Source organism: Labeo rohita, chromosome 10 (assembly GCF_022985175.1).
Source record: "Labeo rohita strain BAU-BD-2019 chromosome 10, IGBB_LRoh.1.0, whole genome shotgun sequence".
NCBI lineage: Eukaryota > Metazoa > Chordata > Actinopteri > Cypriniformes > Cyprinidae > Labeo > Labeo rohita.
In genome coordinates, this window is record NC_066878.1 from 29,620,878 (window position 1) to 29,642,937 (window position 22,060).

Below are 22,060 nucleotides of genomic sequence, written 5' to 3' on the forward strand. Positions count from 1 at the left end.
TTTTTTTTCTTTTTCAAAAAGAAATCTTTACTCATTATTGCGTAATGCATTAAATTTATCAAAAGTGAGAGTACAGACATTTTTACTCTATTTCAAATAAATGCTGTTTTTATTCATCACTGAATTTTCTATTTATCAAAGAATCCTAAAAAATCTATCAGTTTCCACCAAAAATAGCAGCACAGCTGTTTAAAATATAGAAAATAATAAAAAAAAATAAATAAAAAATGAAGAAAACAAAAAAAGACTCATATGACATTAAAGACTGGAGCAGCGTTCGTAAAGATACTGTAAAATCAAATTCCAGAACTTTCAAGCACCAATTTTTTCATTTTCACAGACTTCATTCAGTGATCTCTTATTAAACAATCCCTTCCATTTCAAATTCTAAAAAAGGATAAAAGTTTTTAAATAAAAGTATAGACCAATTATCTGTTCTTAAACAACATGTGCGTACGGCATGGTTGCAGAAAACCCGGGAAAGATAGCCTTTACAGCTAGAGAATTACAAGGATATGGCACAAAATACTTAGATTTAAAAAGAGTATAGATTATATTGATTAGATGTCATTTTCAAAATGTTATTCGCATATTGCAAGAGCTTGTCACCCAGCAATAAGCCCTGTTATTCAATGAAATTGGCATTAGATAGTGGGATAGCCTTACAGATCCGAAACCGGGATGACGTTTTTATGGGCGGTTCAATTGGCAGTCTGTGGAGCCATGGAATAAAAGAATAAAAAAGGTAAATTCTGATTTTGACACCAAAAGGCACAAAAATATTTTTTTCTCTTATTCCATGGAGTTTACCCATTTACCTCCACTTGCTACCAGTGTTTTTCTGCAACCACTATGCGCGCGCAGCTGTAAGTGACGTCACTGTGACGTCTACTCGAAATTGGTCTATACTAATAAAAAATGGCACAAATAAAGTGAAGCACATGTTAAGTATTACTACTAACGTACTACAAAGTGTACTACACTTTTATTATAGTAAAACCACGGTTTTATTTGTGTATACTTACTTTCTGTTTTCTTTGTTTTTATAACTGTACTGCCTTAATTATTTGATGTTTTCTACTGTTTAATAGAAAAAAATCTGAAAAAAAGGGATTTGCAAAATCACTCTGAAAACCAGATCTAAAACAAATGATTCGCGAACCCGCAACGACATCCCAATCTGAATCAAATGATTTGCATTCTTCGTTCTGAAGTTCCAATCTAAAGCAAAAGATTCGCAAACTCGCTCTGAAGTCCCAGTCTTAATAATGATTTGTAAACCATTATTTTAGATCAGGACTCGGAGCAGATCATTTGACTTTAGATCTTAGACTTAGAACTTTGCCTACCGCGAATAATTTCATTTGATTCATTCAATTCGCAAAATGATTCATGAACCCGTTCCAATCTAATCCCAATCTGTATCAAATTATTCACCAAGCATGTTCTGAAGTCCCTATCTGAATCAAATAATCCGCGATACACAATTTGAAGTCCCAATCTGAATCAAATGATTCACAATGCACGTTTTGAAGTCTCGATGTGAATCAAATTATTTGCGATGTGCATTTTGAAGTTTCGATCTAAATCAAATGATCCACGATACACAATTTGATGTCCCAATCTGAATCAAATTTTTCGCGATGTGCATTTTGAAGTTTCGATCTAAATTAAATGATTCGCAATATATGCGATTTGAAGTCCCGATCTGAATCAAATGATTTGCAATACAGGATTTGAAGTCCCGATCTAAATCAAATTATTAGCAATGCGTTTTTTGAAGTTTTGATCTAAATCAAATGATTCACGATTTGCAAATTGAAGTCCTGATTTGAAACAAATTATTCGCTATTCGCAATCTGACTGGAGCACTTTGAAACAGTGACGCATTTTGTGCGCAATGGTTGAAATGATTCAGCTGAGTGACTCATCTATCACTATATGTGCTTTTTAAAATCGTTACAAGCAATGTCGAAATTCGAAAATGAATGGCTTTTTTAATTTTATCTGTTTTTTGCTGGTAAATTGCTTGAAACGAATGGTTGAAGTCACGAGTTTGAATCAATCTGAGCGGTTCCAGCGTAAATGACTCAATTGATTTGTTCATCTTTTTGTGTCTTCAGCCATGTTTACTGTCAGTACTACTACTTTCTTAGCTCGATTGTTTACTGACATTAACTGAAATAAGCAAAAAAGGTATGATTTCTTTTGAATTGCGTGAATATTTATTTCATAGATACACTGCCTTTCAATAATTCAAGCACTTTTCAAATATCTCTTCAGGAATATTGCTATTTTCAAGGGTTTTCCAGGCCCCACATTTCAAAAAGTCAAATTCAAGTACTTCAAGTACTTTAAGCGCCTTGTGTAAACCCTGCTGTAGTAATGATGCTGTATTTGTGATCAAATAAATGCAGTCTCGGAGAAAAGAAAAGTGAATTTAGATTCAAATAAAAGTTTATCCAAACATGAAAATGCCACCATTATTTACTCATACACAATGGAATGACATTAAGCTGAGTAAATAATGACAAAAGTTCATTTTTTAACTATTATGAACGTAGAAAATGACATATCCCTTTAAATTTTAATTTCTGTAATTAGTTTTGTACTGAAGATCTAATTCGATGAGTAACGTTTCAATGACTCACAATGTTTAAAATGAAGAGAAGCCGCTTCTCACAATGCATGGTATAAAATAGTTTAATACACAATGAGATGAGTTATGCATAATCCTTCATAACGATACATTTGATCCAGTTCTTGCTGCTGGATATCATTCTCAGCTGAGTGACGTACTAGCTGTTCAACAATTGAATTAAGGCCCACAGGCATATATTTTTGTAGCTTACAAAGCTGCCTTTTTCAACACACTTTAACATGCTTTCACTCAACACTTCTATTATTGCCAGTGAAAGCACCATTCAAGCAATGCAAAACCGCTGGTGAATGACATCCGTCCTTGTGATAGATATTTCGGATGCCAATAGTAAACTATGGATTATTAATATCGTTCTGCTTTAATGCGCTGCAGAAACACTCAAGGCATGTAAAGCTTTGTTTCATGATTCCAGGGTATAAAGACTTAAACTCAGAACCTGTAACATGCTATCATTTACTACAGAAAATAAATTTGACCTGCCACTCAGTTTGTAAAAACAAAAAATAGAAGCATGAGACATTGCAACAGGAGAAGTATTATAATACACACCGTTTTGAAATAATACACTTCTGTTAAAAAGTTTGGCATCAGCAAAGATTTCTTTTTTTAAGGAAATTAATACTTTTATCCAGCAAGAATGCATTAAATTAATCAAAAATGACAGCTAATAATTTTTGCACAAAAATATGAAGCAGTAAGCATATGAAATTGTTTTCAACATTGATAATAATGATTTTTAAGCAGCAAATCAGCATATTAGAATGATTTCTGAAGGATCACGTGATACTGAAGACTGGAGTAATGATGCTGAAAATTCAGCTTTGCATCACAGAAATAAATTTAATTGTAAAATATATTTAAATAGAAAACAGTTATTTTAAATAGAAATAATTTTTCACGTTATAACTGTTTTTACTGTATTTTTGATCAAATAAATGCAGCCTTGGTGATCTTTAAATGGTGAAGTAACAAAAAATAAATATGCAAATATTTATTGAACATAAGAATTAATATAAAGGCTGATTTTAATGTTTTGCCTCATACACTTCCATCAAGTGCATTACTGTAAATACAATGTATGTTTGTTGTTACAAACTGAGGGATAAGTTAAAATTATTTTCTGTGATGATTGCACGTCAATAGAAATGAAATACTTCTTTTTCCTTTAAATTCTCAATTTTTCATTGTGCCAAAAAGAATCAGGCTAATGTGCAATTTCAGAAAAAAGGATTTAAACATAATTCAACATATAATGCCACATTTCAGACAATCTCTGGCCTGGGCGTAGCAACTAAAAATTAAAACCTCACCTTTTTTCGTCAGCCACGTGCATATTCTCACTCATAATTCAATTTGAATTAAAAATAGATATGTATCCTATCTACTGAAGGCATCTTCTCTTTAAGCGTCATCAGAATACTTTGTCCACGTCATCTACTTACAGTAACTTATCGTTTGCAATAGCAATAAAATGTCTAACTATCTAACAAAATAGGCACATAAAACTCCCTCACAGTATCTTTGGGTGAAGGTGAGGGCCCCGATCTATCAGTAACTCTAAACGGCCCCGTCCCCCCGTGTTCCCTTTGTGAGCTCTCGTCTCATCTGCTTGCAGACGTTGTGCTGTGAAAGTCGACCATGAAAGGGAGCGTAAACGTGGCGTACGGTCACATGGTGCAGGTTAGCGGTTAGTGGAGCGTTGTGTTCGTTACATGTGCTGTAATGCCTCCTGGGCCTGTTCTGTGTACACGTCATCTTTCCCCGCCCACGAACCGAAGCCGTCGCCCATCTGCGGCATCCTCCTCTGAGAGCCTCGGTTTTTGTCGCGGGAAAAGAAGCTAAACCTGTGAACGTAAAACAGGGCGTCAGCATAAATGGATTGCATTGTCATGCATCAAATGTACACGTAAATTTTGATTAATTAACTAGAATGTTTTTTGCTAAATGTTTGGAGTTGTTGAGTTGTGTTTGTGTTACTTTTAAGCAATCAGGAACATTTTAACTGTAATTTTCTATCGATAAAAACACACAGCCAGTTTATGGCTGCATTGCACAAAGAAATATTTCACACCAAAATAAAAATGAGAAAAATAAGTATTCTATGATTTTTTTTTTTTTTTTACACATAATGCATAAATAATTTCATATAATGCAAAAAAAGTGGATTTTTTTTACTTTATATAAAATCATTTTTCGATTATAAAATCAAAATAAATAAGTAAATAAATAAATAAAATGTTTTTGCATTATTTTCTTGACAGACTGTTACTCATTTTTTATTACATCTAGGCATTTCTTCTTTATATAAAATCAGAATTAAAAATTGCATAAATAATTAATTTTTAACACTGTACTTTACAAAAATTTGTATATACCAAAAACATCATAAAAATAATGTCAGAAAGCAAACTATATATATATATATATATATATATATATATATATATATTAAATTTTTCATTTACTAATCACTTTACTAATTCTATTATATTTTAATTTCTTTTTAACATTTTTAATTTCTACTTTTTTACATTTTTCAGTTCTTTTTCATACATTTTTTGCATTATTACTATTTTGTCATTTTTTTATATTTAAAGAAATATATATATATATATGGGGGGGGTTGTTGCATCATTATTAATTTGTCATTACAAAATAAAAAATGCTATTTTTATGTACACTTTTACATTTTTTTAATGTGTGCTTAATATTATAATAGATATATAGTAATATTAATATATGAATAAATAAATATATATATATAGAAATATATATAGAAATCCACATTTTTCATTTACTAATTACTTGTATTTAGTAATTTCTTGTATACTTGTAATTACTAATAAACTAGTACTAATTGTACTAATTATATTTTTATTTTTTAGGACATACTTTTTGTATTATTATTATTATTATTATTACTTTAAAAAATATTTTTAAAAATGTTATTTTTATGTACACTTTTTAATTTTTTAGGACATACTTTTTTGCGTTATTATTTTTTTAAAAATAATTTTTTTTTTTTTTTTATGTGTGCTAAATATTATAATACTATGTAAATATAATACTTCCCCCGGTTTCACAGACAAGGCTTAAGCCTAGTCCCAGACTAAAATGTAAGTCTGAGCTGTTTCAGCTGAAAGAAACTTGCACTGACTGATCTTAAAATATATCAGTACCCTGGTTTAGTCTTAAGATGCACACCATTAATGCTTTTTTTCTAAGGCATGTTTATAAAAATGACTTAAATGTTTTAATTTAACTACAGCCTAACCCTGGCTTAGTCTAAGCCCTGTCTGTGAAACCAGGCCTTTATATTATAAATAATATTTCTTTAATTTTGGCATGAAATATGAGCTACACATTTTACCCTACTGTACCACAACCTCATCCCTACAGCCTCACTACGGCCTTTCCAGATGTTTTGCAATGTTTGCTGTGTATTTGTGCTCTTGCTTGACACATTTCAGCTCATACAAGCAGTGACAATCAAGCGTTTAATCTCTCTACGCCTCTATAAAGCACTCTTTAGTCGCCAGTATACAGACACAATGTTATATAGTAGTGACAGCGCAGCACGAGTGTTAGAGGAGTGAGCGGGACTTTGATTCTGACTGGCTGATTCTAACGATCCTCCTGCTGATTGGTCACACAGATAGCCCCACAATCAGCCAATCAGAATGTGCTCTTTACGGTCAGTGGCTCTAATGAGGGTTGGGAGGGGGGGGGTAGGGTAAGATGAGGGGGCCATGCAGCTCCATCACATGCAGGGAGGATCAAGTGTTAAAACAGCAACGAACACAAAGGTGAACCACCAAAAGGTCGTACAAGGGAAATAAGTCGTCTGATTGGCTGTAAAGTGGGGTCATCTGGAATCAACCCAGCCGCCACCATCGGCATAATGGCTGTGAAGATCCTGTTACAAAGAGGCACAGATATGGAGAGTTGAGCAAAGAGAAGATACACCCTGAACCACCTGTAGTGTCATTCTGCTTCATTTGGTCACATCCTACTGCTCAATCTTCAGCATTTTTTATGCATATGGCAGCATTAATGATGGGCATGCCTTAAGATTTTAGTAAAACAATGGTATATGGAGGCCAACATGTCTTGTCATGTCATAAAACTCTAAAAGCTGCAGTTTAGTGAATGTGTAACTGGTCTTGTGTTTCCTTAGCTCAAACGGCAAATCACGGGTTCAATTCCCAGGGAAATGCATGAGCTGATAAAATGCATTCTTGGACTATGTCTGGTGGACTTCCTAAATCATAAATAAATGTAACATTTTTGGGTATCATATGCGAAATGATGCTGAATTTTTAAGATTAAGGGCCAGATTTACTAACAACTTGTGCCAACACAAACCCTCTTTGGGCGCTGAAAACTGCTGTCAGAATTTATTAAAGACGCACAGTCAAAAAATAGTGCTGAAAAGGTGTGGACACAGTCATTTTTGCGGCTGACCTTATTGTATATGCATTTGTAGAAGTTTACCTTTCAGACACAAAATACAAAGGAGGAGAGCATCTAAATGAATCATGCAAAGTGATTTACTAAGTCAAATTACCACCCAAAAAAAGCATGTTTTAACTCATTTGCACCTGTGTTGTTAATAGATTACATGCACCTTATTATCATTGTCTTTGCTCTTGGTAGACCGCGATGGTCATTATAAAAATGCATTGGCTGCGCCTGGGTTTAATTTATGCATTATCAGTAAATCACCCTCAGAACTTTCCATTCCAGTCTTTGCTTTTATGGGACTGTGCTCTCATGCTAATTTCCCCTGCTTAGTAAATCTGGCTGTACTAATATAAGTGTGTGTGTTGTGTACATGATTGGCTCTTGTAGCAGTACGCACAGTCGTTTTATCCCTGACTCAGGCTGAAAGTTGGCACGCGAGCTTGGCCGAAGGGTAGGAGATGGGTCTGGCAGCGGCGGGCCTGTTTCCTCCTCCTGTTCGTCACTGCAAATGTGATTAAAAAATAAGTCAGCAATTCATATTTCATATTTTTCTCACAATTGCAAGTACATATCTCACAATTTGGACTTTTTTTCTACAAATTTACCTCTCATATTTCTGAATTATTATCTCTCAACTAAGTTTACAACTCCCAATTTGGATTTTTTTATTTTTATTTAAGTTTAAATTCAGTTTTTGTTTTTTGTTTTTTGTCATAAAATAAAAAAGTAAAAAAAAAGGTAATTGTGACTTTTTGTCTCAATTCTGACTTTTTTCCCTGGCAACTGCGAGTTTACAACTTATAATTTGGACTTTTTTCCTTAGAATTCTAAGTTTGCTTCTGGCATTTTTTTTGTACTTTTTTCTTTTAACTTCTTTTCTCAGAATTTCTGAGAATGAGTTCTAATGAGTTTAAATTCTGTTTTTGTTTTTTTTTGCCACGGAATAAAAAATGAAAAAAAAAGATAACTTTTTCTCTCAGTTCTGTTTTTTTTTTTTTTTTTCTTGAAATGAATTGTATCTTGTATGTAAATTTGTATCTCACACCTTTTTTTTCAATTGCAAGTTTACATCTCACAATTCTGACTTTGCTTCTCAGAATTCTGAGTTTAAATTTGTAGTTGTTTTTTGTTTTTTGTTGTTCTGCCACAGGAAAAAAAATTCAACCTTTTCTCTCAATTCTGACCTTTTTTTTCTTGAAATTGTAAATTCTTATCTCACAATTCTCACTTTTTTTGTAATTGCAAGTTTACAACTCACAATTGGGCTTTTTCCCTCCTCAGAATTCTGAGTTTAAATTGTTTTTAAAATTGTTTCTGCCATAGAATATTGCTAAAAAAAAAACACAAAAAACAAAAAACAAAAAAAAACAAACACTTTTTAACAATTACAGCTCACAATTTTGACTTTTTTTCCCCCTCTCAGAATTCTGAATTTAAATTCTGAATTTTTATTTGGTTGTTTGTTTCTGCCATGAAATAAAAACGTAAAAAAGGTAATTGCAACTTTCAATTCTGACTTTTTTCTTGCAATTGTACATTTGGATCTCACAATTCTGTTTTTTTTTTCCTTGCAATTGCAAGTTTACAACTCATAATTTAGACTTTTTTCCTCTGAATTTCCTCAGAACTTCTGACATTTTTTTTTTATTTTTTACTTTTTTCTTTTAATTTTTTTAAACTTTTTTCCCTTTAGAATTCTGTTTAAATTCTGTTTTTTTCTGCCATGAAAGAAAAAAGGATTAAAAAAAACATTTCTGTTTTCAATTCTGACGTTTTTCCTTGAAATTGTGAATTTGTATCTCATGATTCTAACTTTTCCCCACAACTGCAATGAAAAAAAAACAAAAAGCAAAAACGCATTTACCTTTTTAATTTTTTTAGCGTGTACGAAAACAAGTTTTTATACATATAGTATTATTTAAAAGCAATTACATATAACAATAATATATTTCATAAATAATATACATGTATGCAATTTCTCACAACCCATCTTAAAGAGATACGACTGACTAGCTTAAAGTTAAACATTAAAACGGCTGACCTTTTATAATATGCAATTTCCTCTTGTAGCATGAAGACTTTAGCTTTCAGCTCATTGCGCTCATGCAGGACGTCACGCAGCTCCTGCAGGGTAAATCGCGGGCGGTTCGGGTCTTTTGGATCTATAGAGGACAAATCTTCATCACACAACGCCTCCTGGTGGATGAGAGGAACACTTACAGTCATTTACACAAGCTTTCACACAGAACACCTGACAACTAGAGACACACAAACAGCTTCACTGCCAGAGCATCCTCAAAACGACACAAATATCACCTGATTTCACCGCTGTTAATGTACAAAAAACAAAAAACAAAAAAAACAACACACCACAAGACAGAAATCAGCTTTTTTTCCATATTTCTATAGTTGTTCTATTCCAGGAAAAGAGCTGTTGGTTCCTGTTTCAGTGGGAAACATGTTAACTGACATTATCGTTAGCTTTGATTTTACTGTGTAAATGAATAACAGTATATGATTGGTGCTTTATTTTACAGTAGAGCGCAACCCTTCTGTTATGATCCATCATATGATCATCAATGAGTGAACATTTGATTCAGTCACATGGTTTGCATTCAGTACAAACGCTTGCACACATGCAGTCTGCGTTAACAATAAGAATTTCACCAGAAAATGCTCTTCACAGTGAGTGTGCACCTGTGTAAAGGACTGAAGCCAGTAGTGCACTACTCTTACAGTTTGTTTTATGGTGTTACAGAACCAGTCGCACACTCTGCAGGGTTGTTGTCGCCCTAGCGTGACTCGTGCAAACAGACGCAGATCAGGTCAGGTGTTAGTTTTCACTCCATGCTATCCTTAGAAGCTGCTGCTGCAGGGTTACCCATAAAAACGCAGCCTCTTCATCGTCCTTCTCCTCCTCACCGTCATCTGTCACAGCTCCTGGGGCCCCAGTGCAGGGGATGAAATGGAGGGGACCTTCTTCTATCTCCAGGCCCCCAGCGAGGAGCTCAGAAGCTAAATCCTGACCCCAGGAAGGGGCCGCTTTAGACGACTGTGGTCACAGACATGTGGATTGCAAATTGCAACCAAAATTTTAATCGGGATTGTTTGTTTGACTGAATAGCTAAAAATAAACTGAACAAAATGGCACAAAATCAGAGTTATAAACACACAAACAAAGGAGTTATTTCTTTTCAATTTTCTTTGCAAAAATATTTTTTTCTTTGCTACATATTAATACAAAATAATAGATTAAAACCACCATTATTCATCTTTTTTTTGCTGTAATGTGATTCATCTTAAATGAAATATGATTAAATTATGCTCTAGAAAGATACACTACCATTGTGTACCATTGTTTGTTTGTTTTGAAAGAGGTCTCACCAAGGCTGCATTTATTTGATCAAAAATACAGGAAAAGCAATAATAATGTGAAATATTATTACAATGTAAAATAGCTGTTTTCTATTTGAATATATTGCAAAATGTAATTTATTCCTTTGATGCAAAGCTGAATTTTCAGCATCATTACTCCAGTCTTCAATGTCACATGATCCTTCAGAAATTATTCTAATATGCTGCTCAAGAAACGTTTCTGATTATTATTATGTTGGAAACAGTTGTGCTGCTTAATATTTGTGTGGATTTTTTTTCAGGATAATTTGATGAAGAGAAAGCATTTATGTGAAATAGAAATATTTTGTAACATTATTAAAGTCTTTACTGTCACTTTCGATCAATTTAATGCATCCTTGCTGAAAAAAGTATTAAGTTATTTAAAAAAAAAAAACATTTGAAAGTTTAAATAACAGGGTTCACACAGATACTGTAAAATGAAATTCCAAGACTTTCAAGTACTTTTCAAGCACTATTTTTTTGATTCTCAAGGACTTCAATCAGGGATCTGATTTATGTGTTCTATTTCAAATAAAAAAAAAAAAAGATAAATAGATAAATAAAAATATACTGATGAAAAAAAATTAATAAATAAAGAGAAGCACGCACATGCAAAGTATTAATACTAAAGTATTACAAAGTGTACTACACTTTTACTATAGTAAAACGGTTAATTTTTAGGGATTTGTATGTGTGTATACTTTCTTCTTTCTTTGTTTTGTTTTTATAACCGTACTGCCTTAAAGGTTTGATGTTTTCTATTGTTTAATAAACAAAACAAATCAAATTGCTCCGAAATCCTGATATGAAACAAATAATTCGTGAACACGCACCGAAGTCCCTATATGAATCAAATGATTCACGATTTGCGCTCCGAAGATCCGATCTAAAGCAAAAGATTGAATGATTCAAATTAAATGATTCGCAAACCATCATTCAGAATGGGATTTCAAATCGCATATTGCAAATCATTTAATTTGAATCATTCAATTTGAATCATTCAATTCACTAACCTGTTCCAAACTAAATTAAATGATTTGTGATACGCAATTTAATTTGGGGACGCAATGGTTTAACTGATTTGGTGTTTCAAAAATCTGTTTTACTTATCACTATGTGCTTTTTAAAATGTATTACACTGATGTTGAAATTCAAAAAAGAATGACTCTTTTAATTTGATCTGGTTTTTGCTAGTGAATCACTTAAAATAAATGATCGAAGTCACGAGTTTGAATCAATCAATGCGGTTCCAGCATAAATGACTCAATTGATCTGTTCCTCTTTTCATGTCTTCAGCAATGTTTACATACACTGTCAGTACTAATACTTTCTTAGCTTGATTGTTTTCTTACATTAACTGAAATAAGCCAAAAGGTTTTGCGTGAAAAAATATGTGCTTGTTGGCAAAATGAAACACTTATTTCAAGCACCTTTCAAGTACCTTATCAGGAATATTTCTATTTTCAAGGGTTTTCCAGGCCTTACATTTCAAAAAGTCAAATTCAAGTACTTTAAGCACCTTGTACGAACCCTGAAATAAATACAGTGCACTTAAACCGCAAAGCCAAAAGGCTCCATCACTGAGTTTCACTCACATGTGATATTTCGTATTAAGGTGGTGAACTTTCATAATAATGAAAAATTAAATCATACAGACTTATGCAAAAAAATTCTGAAGAAATATACCATGCCTTAGGACTTTCACCATAATTTACTAACAAATAATCAATTTAAATATCAAATGAAGTAAATGTGTGCACTGCATTGAATTTAACCGTATTAAACATATTTATTTAGTCCCAAAAGTTCATTGCAATGTACATTAAAAAACCCTATACACTGACCAATGATTTTTATTCTCATTCTAGTTTCCTCTGTGAGACTGTGACTCATTGATGTTTCATTCTGACTCATTATGGACACCATGTGAAGATCCTGATACTTTAGATCACACTTCCTTTAATTAGAAATAGAAATGACTGAATGCTGCAACTCAACACTGAAGTGTGGAATCAAGCAAAGATGCAACAGAAAACTTCAGTTCATAACCCATCTAGCCGAGATTTAATGAGCTCCTAATTAATATGTATGCATAAAACCAACACAATCAACGCAGCATCCATCTACAATCATGTACCTGTGCAGGTGAGGGTGGTCCTACAGGCTCCTCCGGCTCAGCGCTGGTCTTGCCCTGCTCTTTAAGCCGCTCCTTAAGACGGGTCACTTCCTGTCGCAGATTACCCAGCTCCTGCTGCCGGGCCTGACCAGACGCCTCCAGCTCCACCTTCTGCTCGATCAGCGCTTTACCCTGGGCCTCCACCACTGTGATCTTATGCCTCAGGTCATGGTTGATCTTCATCAGCCGGTTCAGCTGCTGCTGGAGCTGGAAGAACCAGCATTTGAGACACATTAAACATCCACAATGTGATGACTTTCAAAGTGTTTCAGAGTTGTTTTGACCCACTGTGATTTCATTGGATATTTATTCCATGATATTATTAGGTCACTTTTTTCCCAAAAAGGAGAACTCCACTTCCAGATCAATAATTTACAAATAATTTACTCACCCCCTTGTCATCCACAGTGTTCATGTCTTTCTTTCTTTCTTCGTAAAGAAATCATGTAAAGAAATTATGTTTCAAACGAGCGTTTGAGATTAAAAAGTATTTAATTTGTATTTTTTTTTAATGAAAATAACAAATCGTTTAGCTAGATAAGACCTTTCTTCCTCAAGTGGGATCGTTTACAGCCATATTTGGGATCGTTTGAAGCCGGATTTAAGCTGCATTTTGGAAGTTCAAAATTGGGGCACCATATCAGTCCATTATATGGAGAAAAATGCAAAAATGTTTTCCTTACGACTGAAGAAAGAAAGACATGAACATCTTGGATGACAAAGGGGTGAGAACATTATATGTGAATCTTTGTTTTTGAAACGGACTACTCCTTTACCAGCTTGAGATAACATCTGTGCATTAATAATAGGATTTGCTCAGTAAGAAATTGGCTCTTTACCGCTTCAACATCCTCGTTTTTGAGTGTCAGTTCACGGTCTTTGGCGCGGATCTCGTCTCGCTGTTTATCTACAACTTCCTTCAGCTTCTTCATCACCTGCCGTTCCCTCTCAGTCATGCCTGGCAACACATAAAAACAAAATTCAGCACATCCCACCTTATTCACTGCATAATGAACCAACATTCAAGGAAATATCAAAATATAAGGCATGTACAATCAATAATATATTGGCCTTTTTTGATCGCAGGATGTTTCAGGGTGAGGTTTTTGTTTTGCATTAGACAGGTCACTGGAAATAAGGACAGACGCAAGTAGTATGAGAGACGCTGTAAGCAAATAATTTTCTTGACTGAGCGCCCATGCTGCTGCTCCTAAAATAGACGTGTGTCTGTGCGGAGAATCTGACACACAACCACTGACACACTTCACATTCGTCATGACCTAGAAATATAACGTGTCACCTGCCATAAAGGAATATTTAGAGTTAAAAACAACTTAAGCTGCCTTGCCTTAAAAATATATATTAATATTTTAATAAGTTTCAAATACGTTTCTTATGCTCATCATGATTGCATTTATTTGATCAAAAATACAGAAAAAATGTCATATTGTAAAATAATATTACAATGTGAAATAACTGTTTTCCATTTTATAATATACATTAAAATATAATTTATTCCTGTGATGCAAAGCTGAATTTTCAGCATCATTACTCCAGTCTTCAGTGTCACATGATCCTTCAGAAATCATTTTAATTTGCTGATTTATTATCAATGCTGGAAACGGTTGTGCTGCTTAATCTTTTTTTGGAACCTGTGATACATTTTTTAGGATTCTTTGAATAAAAAGTTAAAAAGAACAGCATCTTTTGTAACAATATAAACAACAGTATAACCAACAATATAAAGTGATAGTAAATACTGTTATTAAATGCTGTTATTTTTTACTTTTTATTCATCAAAGAATCCAAGAAAAAAAAAAAAAAAGAATCACAGTTTCCAAAAATATTAAGCAGAAAAACAGTTTCAAACATTGATAATAATAATAATAATAAATCAGCATATTAGAATGATTTCTGAAGGATCATGTGACACTGAAGACCGGAGTAACGATGCTGAAAATTTAGGTTTTCACCACAGGAATAAATTACACTTTAAAATATATTCAAGTAGAAAACCATTATTTTAAATTGTAATATTATTTCACAATATTGCTGTTTTTCTGCATTTTTGACCAAATAAATGCAGTCTTGACGAGCCTAAGAGACTTCTTTTAAAAAAACATTAAAAATCTTTCTGATCTCAAACCCTGAACAGCAGAGCACATTCGTAAAATATTTTTGTCAATATTTTTGACAATCACCAGCATGCCACAGGTGCTGTCCATATGCATTAAGCTGTAAATTACGAAGAATATTCTTTTAAAAGCACATGATGCAAGTAATTTCCTGCATTCTATTTAAACAGCTCGTTGTATCTTTAAATCAGTGTTGAGAGCGGTGCCGGAATGTTTGTGTAAACAGCTGCGCTGCGTTTGACACGGAATCAGACTCGTCCAGCAGGACTGAGAGGGAGACTGTTCTGACGGCAGCGGTGCGGGCACGTGAGTGTGTCACAGGCACTGTGGAGCCTCTGTGCCGCCCAGGCTGTGCTGCTCATGCAGTAATGCACCCTGGCTTGTCTTCAGTCACATGGAGAAGGGACGCTTTGTGCAGCGTTTGTGTCAGTTCCTAAACAGCTGAAAGAATGTGTGAGAATTCCAATGGGCATGATCACACATGTTTGCTTTGTATCCTGAACAGACATGCTGGGAAAACAGCACTGATCTATGTTTCAAATAAAACACTTGCCTACTACCTAGTGCATACTGTGCAATACTTAAAAAATGATAAGTGAAACATAGTATGCTACGTTATCAGTATGTTGCATGTGAGTGACATCCAATTAACACAGTGTTTCTGCTGGTTTTATGGTAATTTAAGGTGTTTTAAGATCAAGTGAATAAAATTCTTACTTTTTAAATCACTTTTTTTTTTAAAAAGTAAGGGGTACATGGAAATAACTTTTATTGTACTTGCTGACCACAGTGCAAAAAGTGCAGTTTGTTTTCAGTATTTTTGTTTTTTTTCAGTGCAAATGTTTAAAAATTCCTAAATAAAGATTATTTACTTGAAAAGCAAAATGGCATCAGATAAGAAGTCTTGTTCTCTGTGAACGTGATCAAAATCAAAATTATCAAAGTGTGTTTATGAGCTCTGAAATATTTACTTAATTCAAAGGGAACAAGTCATACTCCACTGACAAATGTTTGCTCTTATTTGAAGCACAAACTCACTTCATTTTGTTAAATTTCTAAATGTAAAATATCTTCATTTTGCATTTCAAGTAAGTGTATATACTTGTATTGGAAAACACAAAAGACAAAAATACTGAGAAACACATTTAATGCCAACATTTAATGCCTTAACTTTATGATTTATGATCGTTTAAAGCCTTAATTTGTGTCCTGCCGAAACCCTGTGTCATCTTAGAAATAATATTGTTATTTTGTGTTTATAAACTAATTTTGTGCAAATATTCACTACCAGTCAAAAGTTTTTAAACAGACAGATTTTTAATGTTTTGAAACACATCTCCTCTGCTCCGCAAGCCTGCATTTATTTGATCCAAAGTACAGCAAAAACAGTAAAATTGTGAAATATTTTTACTATTTAAAATAACTGCTTTCTATTTGAATATATTTCAGAATGTAATTTATTCCTGTGATTTCAAAGAATTTTTAGCATCATTACTCCAGTCACATGATCCTTCAGAAATCATTCTAATATTCTGATTTGCTGCTCAAAAAAACTTATTAATATCATTATGTTGAAAACAGCGGAGTATATTTTTTTCAGGTTTCTTTGATGAATAGAAAGTTCAGAAGAACAGTATTTATCTGAAATAGAAATCTTTTGTAACATTATAAATGTCTTTATCATCACATTTGATCAATTGAAAACATCTTTGCTAAATAAGAATATTAATTTCTATAATCATACTGACTTCAAGCTTTTGAATGGTTTTTATTTCAGATAAATGCAGATCTTTGGATCTTTCTATTCATCAAAAATCCTGAAGAAAAAGTGCTCAACTGTAATGATGCTGAAAATTCAGCTTTGATTACAGGAATAAATTACATTTTAAAATATATTCAAATAGAAAGCAGTTATTTTTAAATAGTAAAATATTTTTAAATTTTACTGTTTAATTAAACAAATGCAGGCTTGGTGAGCAGAAGAGACTTCTTTAAAAACATTAAAAATCTTACTGTTCAAAATCTTTTGACTGGTAGTCTAATATTGTAATATTTTGTGTTTTGAAAGTAGTTTTGTGTAAATATATTGTTTTAGCACTCAAATAGAGTTGTATTTTATCACTTTGGAAATGGAAGGTCAAGTTACACGTGGTGCATTGTGGGTCATAGCATTCCAGACGGTGTAAGGCTGACACAAAGCTTTCTTTTTCCGAACCCTAGGACACTACCTTCCTGTTTCTGTATATCCTCTTCCGTCATGGGACACTCTTTGACGGACAGGTTGTTGAGCAGCGTTTTGTTTTCCTCCTGCAGCTGTGCGATCTGGGACAGCAGATCCTGGGCTTCTCCTCTCCACACATCCTCCACCAGCTCCAGCTCCTGTTCACAACCACACACGCATTTCAAAAGCGGCTCATAAAATGAGTGTATATTTAACCGCTGACCTTCAGTGGAATTACGCAACGTCTGAAACAATCAGCAAAAACTCACAAAGCAGGAGCATAACAACATATTCACAGAAGGACACAGACAAAAGCTATATTCATAACTCAAATTCTTGTTTTTCTCTGTTCTTACATTTCTGTGAGATTCTTATGTGCTACAATACCATGGAAATGGTAATATAAATAACCATATAGTAATACTGCGATCATTCAGTAAACATCAAGTTACCATTATAGTACTACCACAGTATATTTTACATCAGCCTCATAAGATTTGGATTTGTCAGATATCTGCTTACTGTCCCAGTGGACGTGATGTTATGGGATGATGATGGACTGTGGTTACGGTTACATCATTTCCTGTCACAGACAGGAACTTAGAAATTCCCATTCATGCACTGCTTTGTTCTGAAATACCACCGGCAAACAACTTAAGCCACAAAATATAATAAAAGTAGAAAGTAGTAGAATAAAAAAAGTATACATTCAGCAAGAATGTGTTAAATAGACATTTATAGTAAAGACTTCTATTGTTAGAAAGTATTTCTATTTTGAATAAATGCTGTTCTTTTTAACTTTTATTCATCAAAGAATCGTGAAAAAGGATCACAGGTTCCAGAAAAAATATTAAGCAGCAAAAACTGTTTCCAACATTGATAATAAATCAGCATATTAGAATGATTTCTGAAGGATCATGTGACACTGAAGACTGTAATAATGACTTTTGAAAATTCAGCATTGCATTACAGAAATAAATTATATTTTAACGTAAGCTGATATAGAAAACTGTTATTTTAAACTGTAATAATATTTCACAATATTACTGTCTTTACTGTATTGTTGATTAAATAAATGCAGCCTTGATGCGCATAGGAGGATCATAAAGAAATTCATAATGTTACAAAATAATTCTATTTCAGATAAATGCTGTTCTTCTGAACTTTCTATTAATTAAATAACGGGAAAAAAAAAAATCTACTCAGCTGTTTTCAACATCATAAAAATAATAAATGTTTTGTTGAGCAGCAAATCAGAATATTAGAATGATTTCTGAATGATGGCTGGAGTAATGATGCTAAAAATTCAGCTTTGAAATCACAGGAATAAATGACATTTTAAAATATATTCAAATAGAAAACAGTTATTTTAAATAGAAAAAAAATATTTCTGAATTTTTCCTGTACTTTGAATCATTTATTTATATTACATATTATACGCGAATACAAAGTTTTTAAGTATTTTTATATGTAAAATACTAACATATTACACAAATATGTTGTGACGTCACATACAAGTACAGTCACCTGTCTGTTTAATTCTGCCTACCAGTGTCAATAAAACTGAGTTAAAAGAACCAGCTAGTTATTTAGACAAGGTAAATAGATATTGTAGTCTCTAAAAGCACCTTTTTATGTTTCCTCTCCTTCTCCAGCCGGTCCATCCGCTCCAGTCGTAGCCGGTCCAGTTCCAGGCGCAGCTCCTCGGTCTCTGGACTGATGCTGTTCCGGCTCACCAGAACCTCCAGGATCTCCAGCACCCGGACCACTTTGGGCATGAGGCGGGACAGAGCCTCGCATCCGTACTGATCGATAATGCGCTCGAACTCCTGGCCCACGACCGCGGCGATATCGTACACGTCCATCACGGTCAGATCCGCCACGTTCTTCTCCAGCGCCGAACCGAAATCCTCCATGACCGCCTCTGTACGTCCCCGAAGTTCGTTTCCTTCTAAACTTTCTCAGTCCCTTTCAGTAGCCAAACAGATCCCCGAAGCCCTCTAAAAACCGTCTAATGACACCCCGTCAAAGATAAAAGCCATTTTGGGATATTTTTAGGCCGAAATAGACCAAAATAAGAGTTGTCCCATTGCGGTTCGGTTTCCCTGCCCTTATTTATTCCTCAGAGCGGCGCTTCATGTACCGCGCATGCGCAGAGCAGTGGCAGATGAGGGCGCTGTGAAATCACTGTCAGGCGCCACACTGACCTACAGTATCGGTCATAACACTGTTTACCATAGTTACTGAATAGTTTACTGTGGCTGTTAGACGGTAAACACAAGTAAAAGCATGAGTGGATTTTTAACATTGTAAAATCAAAGTATGAACGGTTAGTTGACAGAACATATCAAGCAGTGACAGTATGACGCGCTATACGTAACATTTTATGATCGTATATAGTTAATTATACGTGCATTTGTTTTATAAACGTACTTTAACGAGAGATTTCATGGAATGTTTGGATGCTTTTTGAATGCTGGGTTCGTATAGACACTGTAAAATGAAATTCCAGATCATTCAAGGAATTTTAAGCATTTTTTTCTCACTTATCAATGTCTTCTCTTTCAAATTCTACATAAAAGATATATAAACATAAATATACTAATAAAACAAAATGTCAAAATTAAAGTTAAGCACATGCAAAGTATTACTGCTTATGTCTACTACATAAAAAACCCACAACAAATTCCTAGTGTTTGTGCACACCTGGCGAATAAAGCTAGAGTCATCTGAAAAAGTTAGGACACCCTACTGAATTCCATGGTTTTCTGTATCAGGACATCATTAAAAAAAACTGGTCCTTGGCTGGTCTTAAAGTTTCGAAAATAAAACCTCAGATGAACAACAACACATGACAAATTTCACCATGTCATTATTTACTGAACAAAAATAAAGCCAAAATGGAAAAGCCAAAATCAAAATGATCAAAGTGTGTTTACGAGCTCTGAAAGATTTACTTAATTCAAAGGGAACAAGTCATACTTCACTGACAAAAGCATATGTTTTCTTAGAAAACAAAACTTCATATCTTCATTTTGCATCTCAGGTAAGTGTATATACTTGTACTGGAAAACACAAAATACAAAAATACTGAGGAACACATTTAATGCCAACATTTAATGCCATAACTTTATGATTTATGATCTTTTAAAGCCTTAATTTGTGTCCTGCCGAAACCCTGCATCATCTCAGAAATAATATTGTTATTTTCTGTTTATAAACTAATTTTGTGCAAATATACGCTACCAGTCAAAAGTTTTTGAACAGAAAGATTTTTAATGTTTTGAAAGACATCTTTTCTGCTCAGCAAGCCTGCTTTTATTTGATCCAAAGTACAGCAAAAACAGTAAAATTGTGAAATATTTTTACTATTTAAAATAACTGCTTTCTATTTGAATATATTTTAAAATGTAATTTATTCCTGTGATTTCAAAGCTGAATTTTTAGCATCATTACTCCAGTCACATCATCCTTCAGAAATTTTTTCTCACTTATCAATGTCTTCTCTTTCAAATTCTACAAAAATGATTTATAAATATAAATGTACTAATAAAACAAAATGTCAAAATTAAAGTTAAGCACATGCAAAGTATTACTACTTATGTCTACTACATAAAAAACCCCACAACAAATTCCTCGTGTTTGCACACACCTGGCGAATAAAGCTACAGTCATGTGAAAAAGTTAGGACACCCTACTGAATTCCATGGTTTTCCATATCAGGAAATCATTAAAAAAAACTGGTCCTTGGCTGGTCTTAAAATTTTGAAAATAAAACCTCAGATGAACAACAACATCATGACAAATTGCACTGTGTCATTATTTACTGAACAAAAATAAAGCCAAAATGGAAAAGCCATGTGTGTCAAAGTTAGGACACACGTACTGTTAACATTGGAATTAAGAGGGTAATAACAGTTAAGCACTGCTAATCAAATACCTTTGATTAACCGATCATCAGCAAGTCTGAGCGCCTCTATAAAAGCATAAGCTTTAGCAGTTTGCTGGTCTAGCCTTCAGGTGTGTGTTAACACAATGCCAAGGAGGTAAGACATCAGCAATCATCTTAGAGAAGTAATTGTTGCTGCTATCAATCTGAGAAGAGCCATTTCCAAACTATTTGAAGGTTATTCACAAGTGGAAGACATTTAAAACAGACACCTCTCCTTCCAGGAGTGGACGTCCCAGAAAATTCACCCCAAGATCAGACCGTGTAAAGCTCAGAGAAATGGCAGACAACCCAAGAACTACACCTCAGACTCTACAGGCCTCAGTTAACATGTTAAATGATAAAGTTCATAACAATATCATTAGAAAAATATGGGACAAAAATGGCATGTTTGGAAGGCTTGGCAGAAGAAAGCGTCTTCTATCTAAAAAAAAACATTGCAGCACAGTTTAGATCTGCAAAGTTGCATCTGAACAAAACACAAGTCTACTAAAATAATGTCCTTTGAATAGACGAGACCGAAGTGGAGATGTTTGGCTATAATGCACAGCACCAAGTTTGGTGAAAACCTAAAGAGCATATCAGCACAAACACCTCATACCAAAAGACAAACATGCTGGAGGAGGGCTGATCATTTTGGGCTTTTTTTGTAGTCACATGACCTGGGCACCTCACAGTCATTGAGTTGGCCATTAACTCCTCTGTATATCAAAGTATTCTAGTGTCAAATGCGAGGGCATCCGACATCTAATGTTGGGCCAAAATTGGGTCTTGCAACAGGACAATGATCCCAAGCACACCGGAAAATCTACATCAGAATGGCTGAAAAGAAAAGAATCAAGGTGTTGCAATAGCCCAGTCCAAGTCCAGAGCTCATCCTGACTCAAATGCTGTGGTGAGAGCTGTGGATACGCAAATGGCCACAAATCTCAATAAACTGGAGCAATGTTGAAATGAAGAGTGATCCAAATTCCTCCAGAACGATGTGAGAGACTGATAAAGTCACACAGAAAATGAATGCTTCAAGTTATTGCTGCTACAGGCAGTTGACTCATAG

At 33.9% G+C, this 22,060-nt stretch overlaps 1 protein-coding gene across 4 annotated transcripts; it reads right to left on the reverse strand.

The window, feature by feature from the left end:
• Positions 1-2,687: 2,687 nt before the first annotated feature.
• rilpl1 (Rab interacting lysosomal protein-like 1) lies at positions 2,688-19,198 on the reverse strand. 4 transcript variants are annotated; one of them, XM_051121464.1, is made up of 9 exons: positions 18,683-19,198; positions 17,062-17,212; positions 13,538-13,656; positions 12,660-12,905; positions 10,008-10,178; positions 9,168-9,322; positions 7,524-7,628; positions 6,491-6,578; positions 4,360-4,506 (listed from the first exon to the last, which is right to left on the reverse strand). In XM_051121464.1, the coding sequence occupies exons 1-9, from the start codon at positions 18,968-18,970 to the stop codon at positions 4,501-4,503; spliced, it is 1,329 nt and encodes a 442-aa protein (XP_050977421.1). In that variant the 5' UTR covers positions 18,971-19,198; the 3' UTR covers positions 4,360-4,500. The 4 variants fall into 4 exon arrangements, with proteins under 4 accessions (XP_050977420.1, XP_050977422.1, XP_050977421.1 ...); XM_051121463.1 differs by lacking the exon at positions 6,491-6,578 and having other exon boundaries at positions 2,688-4,506; XM_051121466.1 differs by lacking the exon at positions 10,008-10,178.
• Between the last annotated feature and the right edge of the window lie 2,862 nt (positions 19,199-22,060).

Excerpts from the sequence above, each read along its gene's own strand:
- rilpl1 (XM_051121463.1), bottom strand. The coding sequence starts at position 18,970 with ATGGAGGATTTCGGTTCGGCGCTGGAGAAGAACGTGGCGGATCTGACC. Across the intron at positions 9,323-10,007 it reads AAGAGGCTGCGTTTTTATGG|GAGGCGTTGTGTGATGAAGA; the intron begins GTAACCCTGCAG and ends CTCATCCACCAG. Across the intron at positions 4,507-7,523 it reads GAGTCAGGGATAAAACGACT|GTTTAGCTTCTTTTCCCGCG; the intron begins GTGCGTACTGCT and ends TTACGTTCACAG.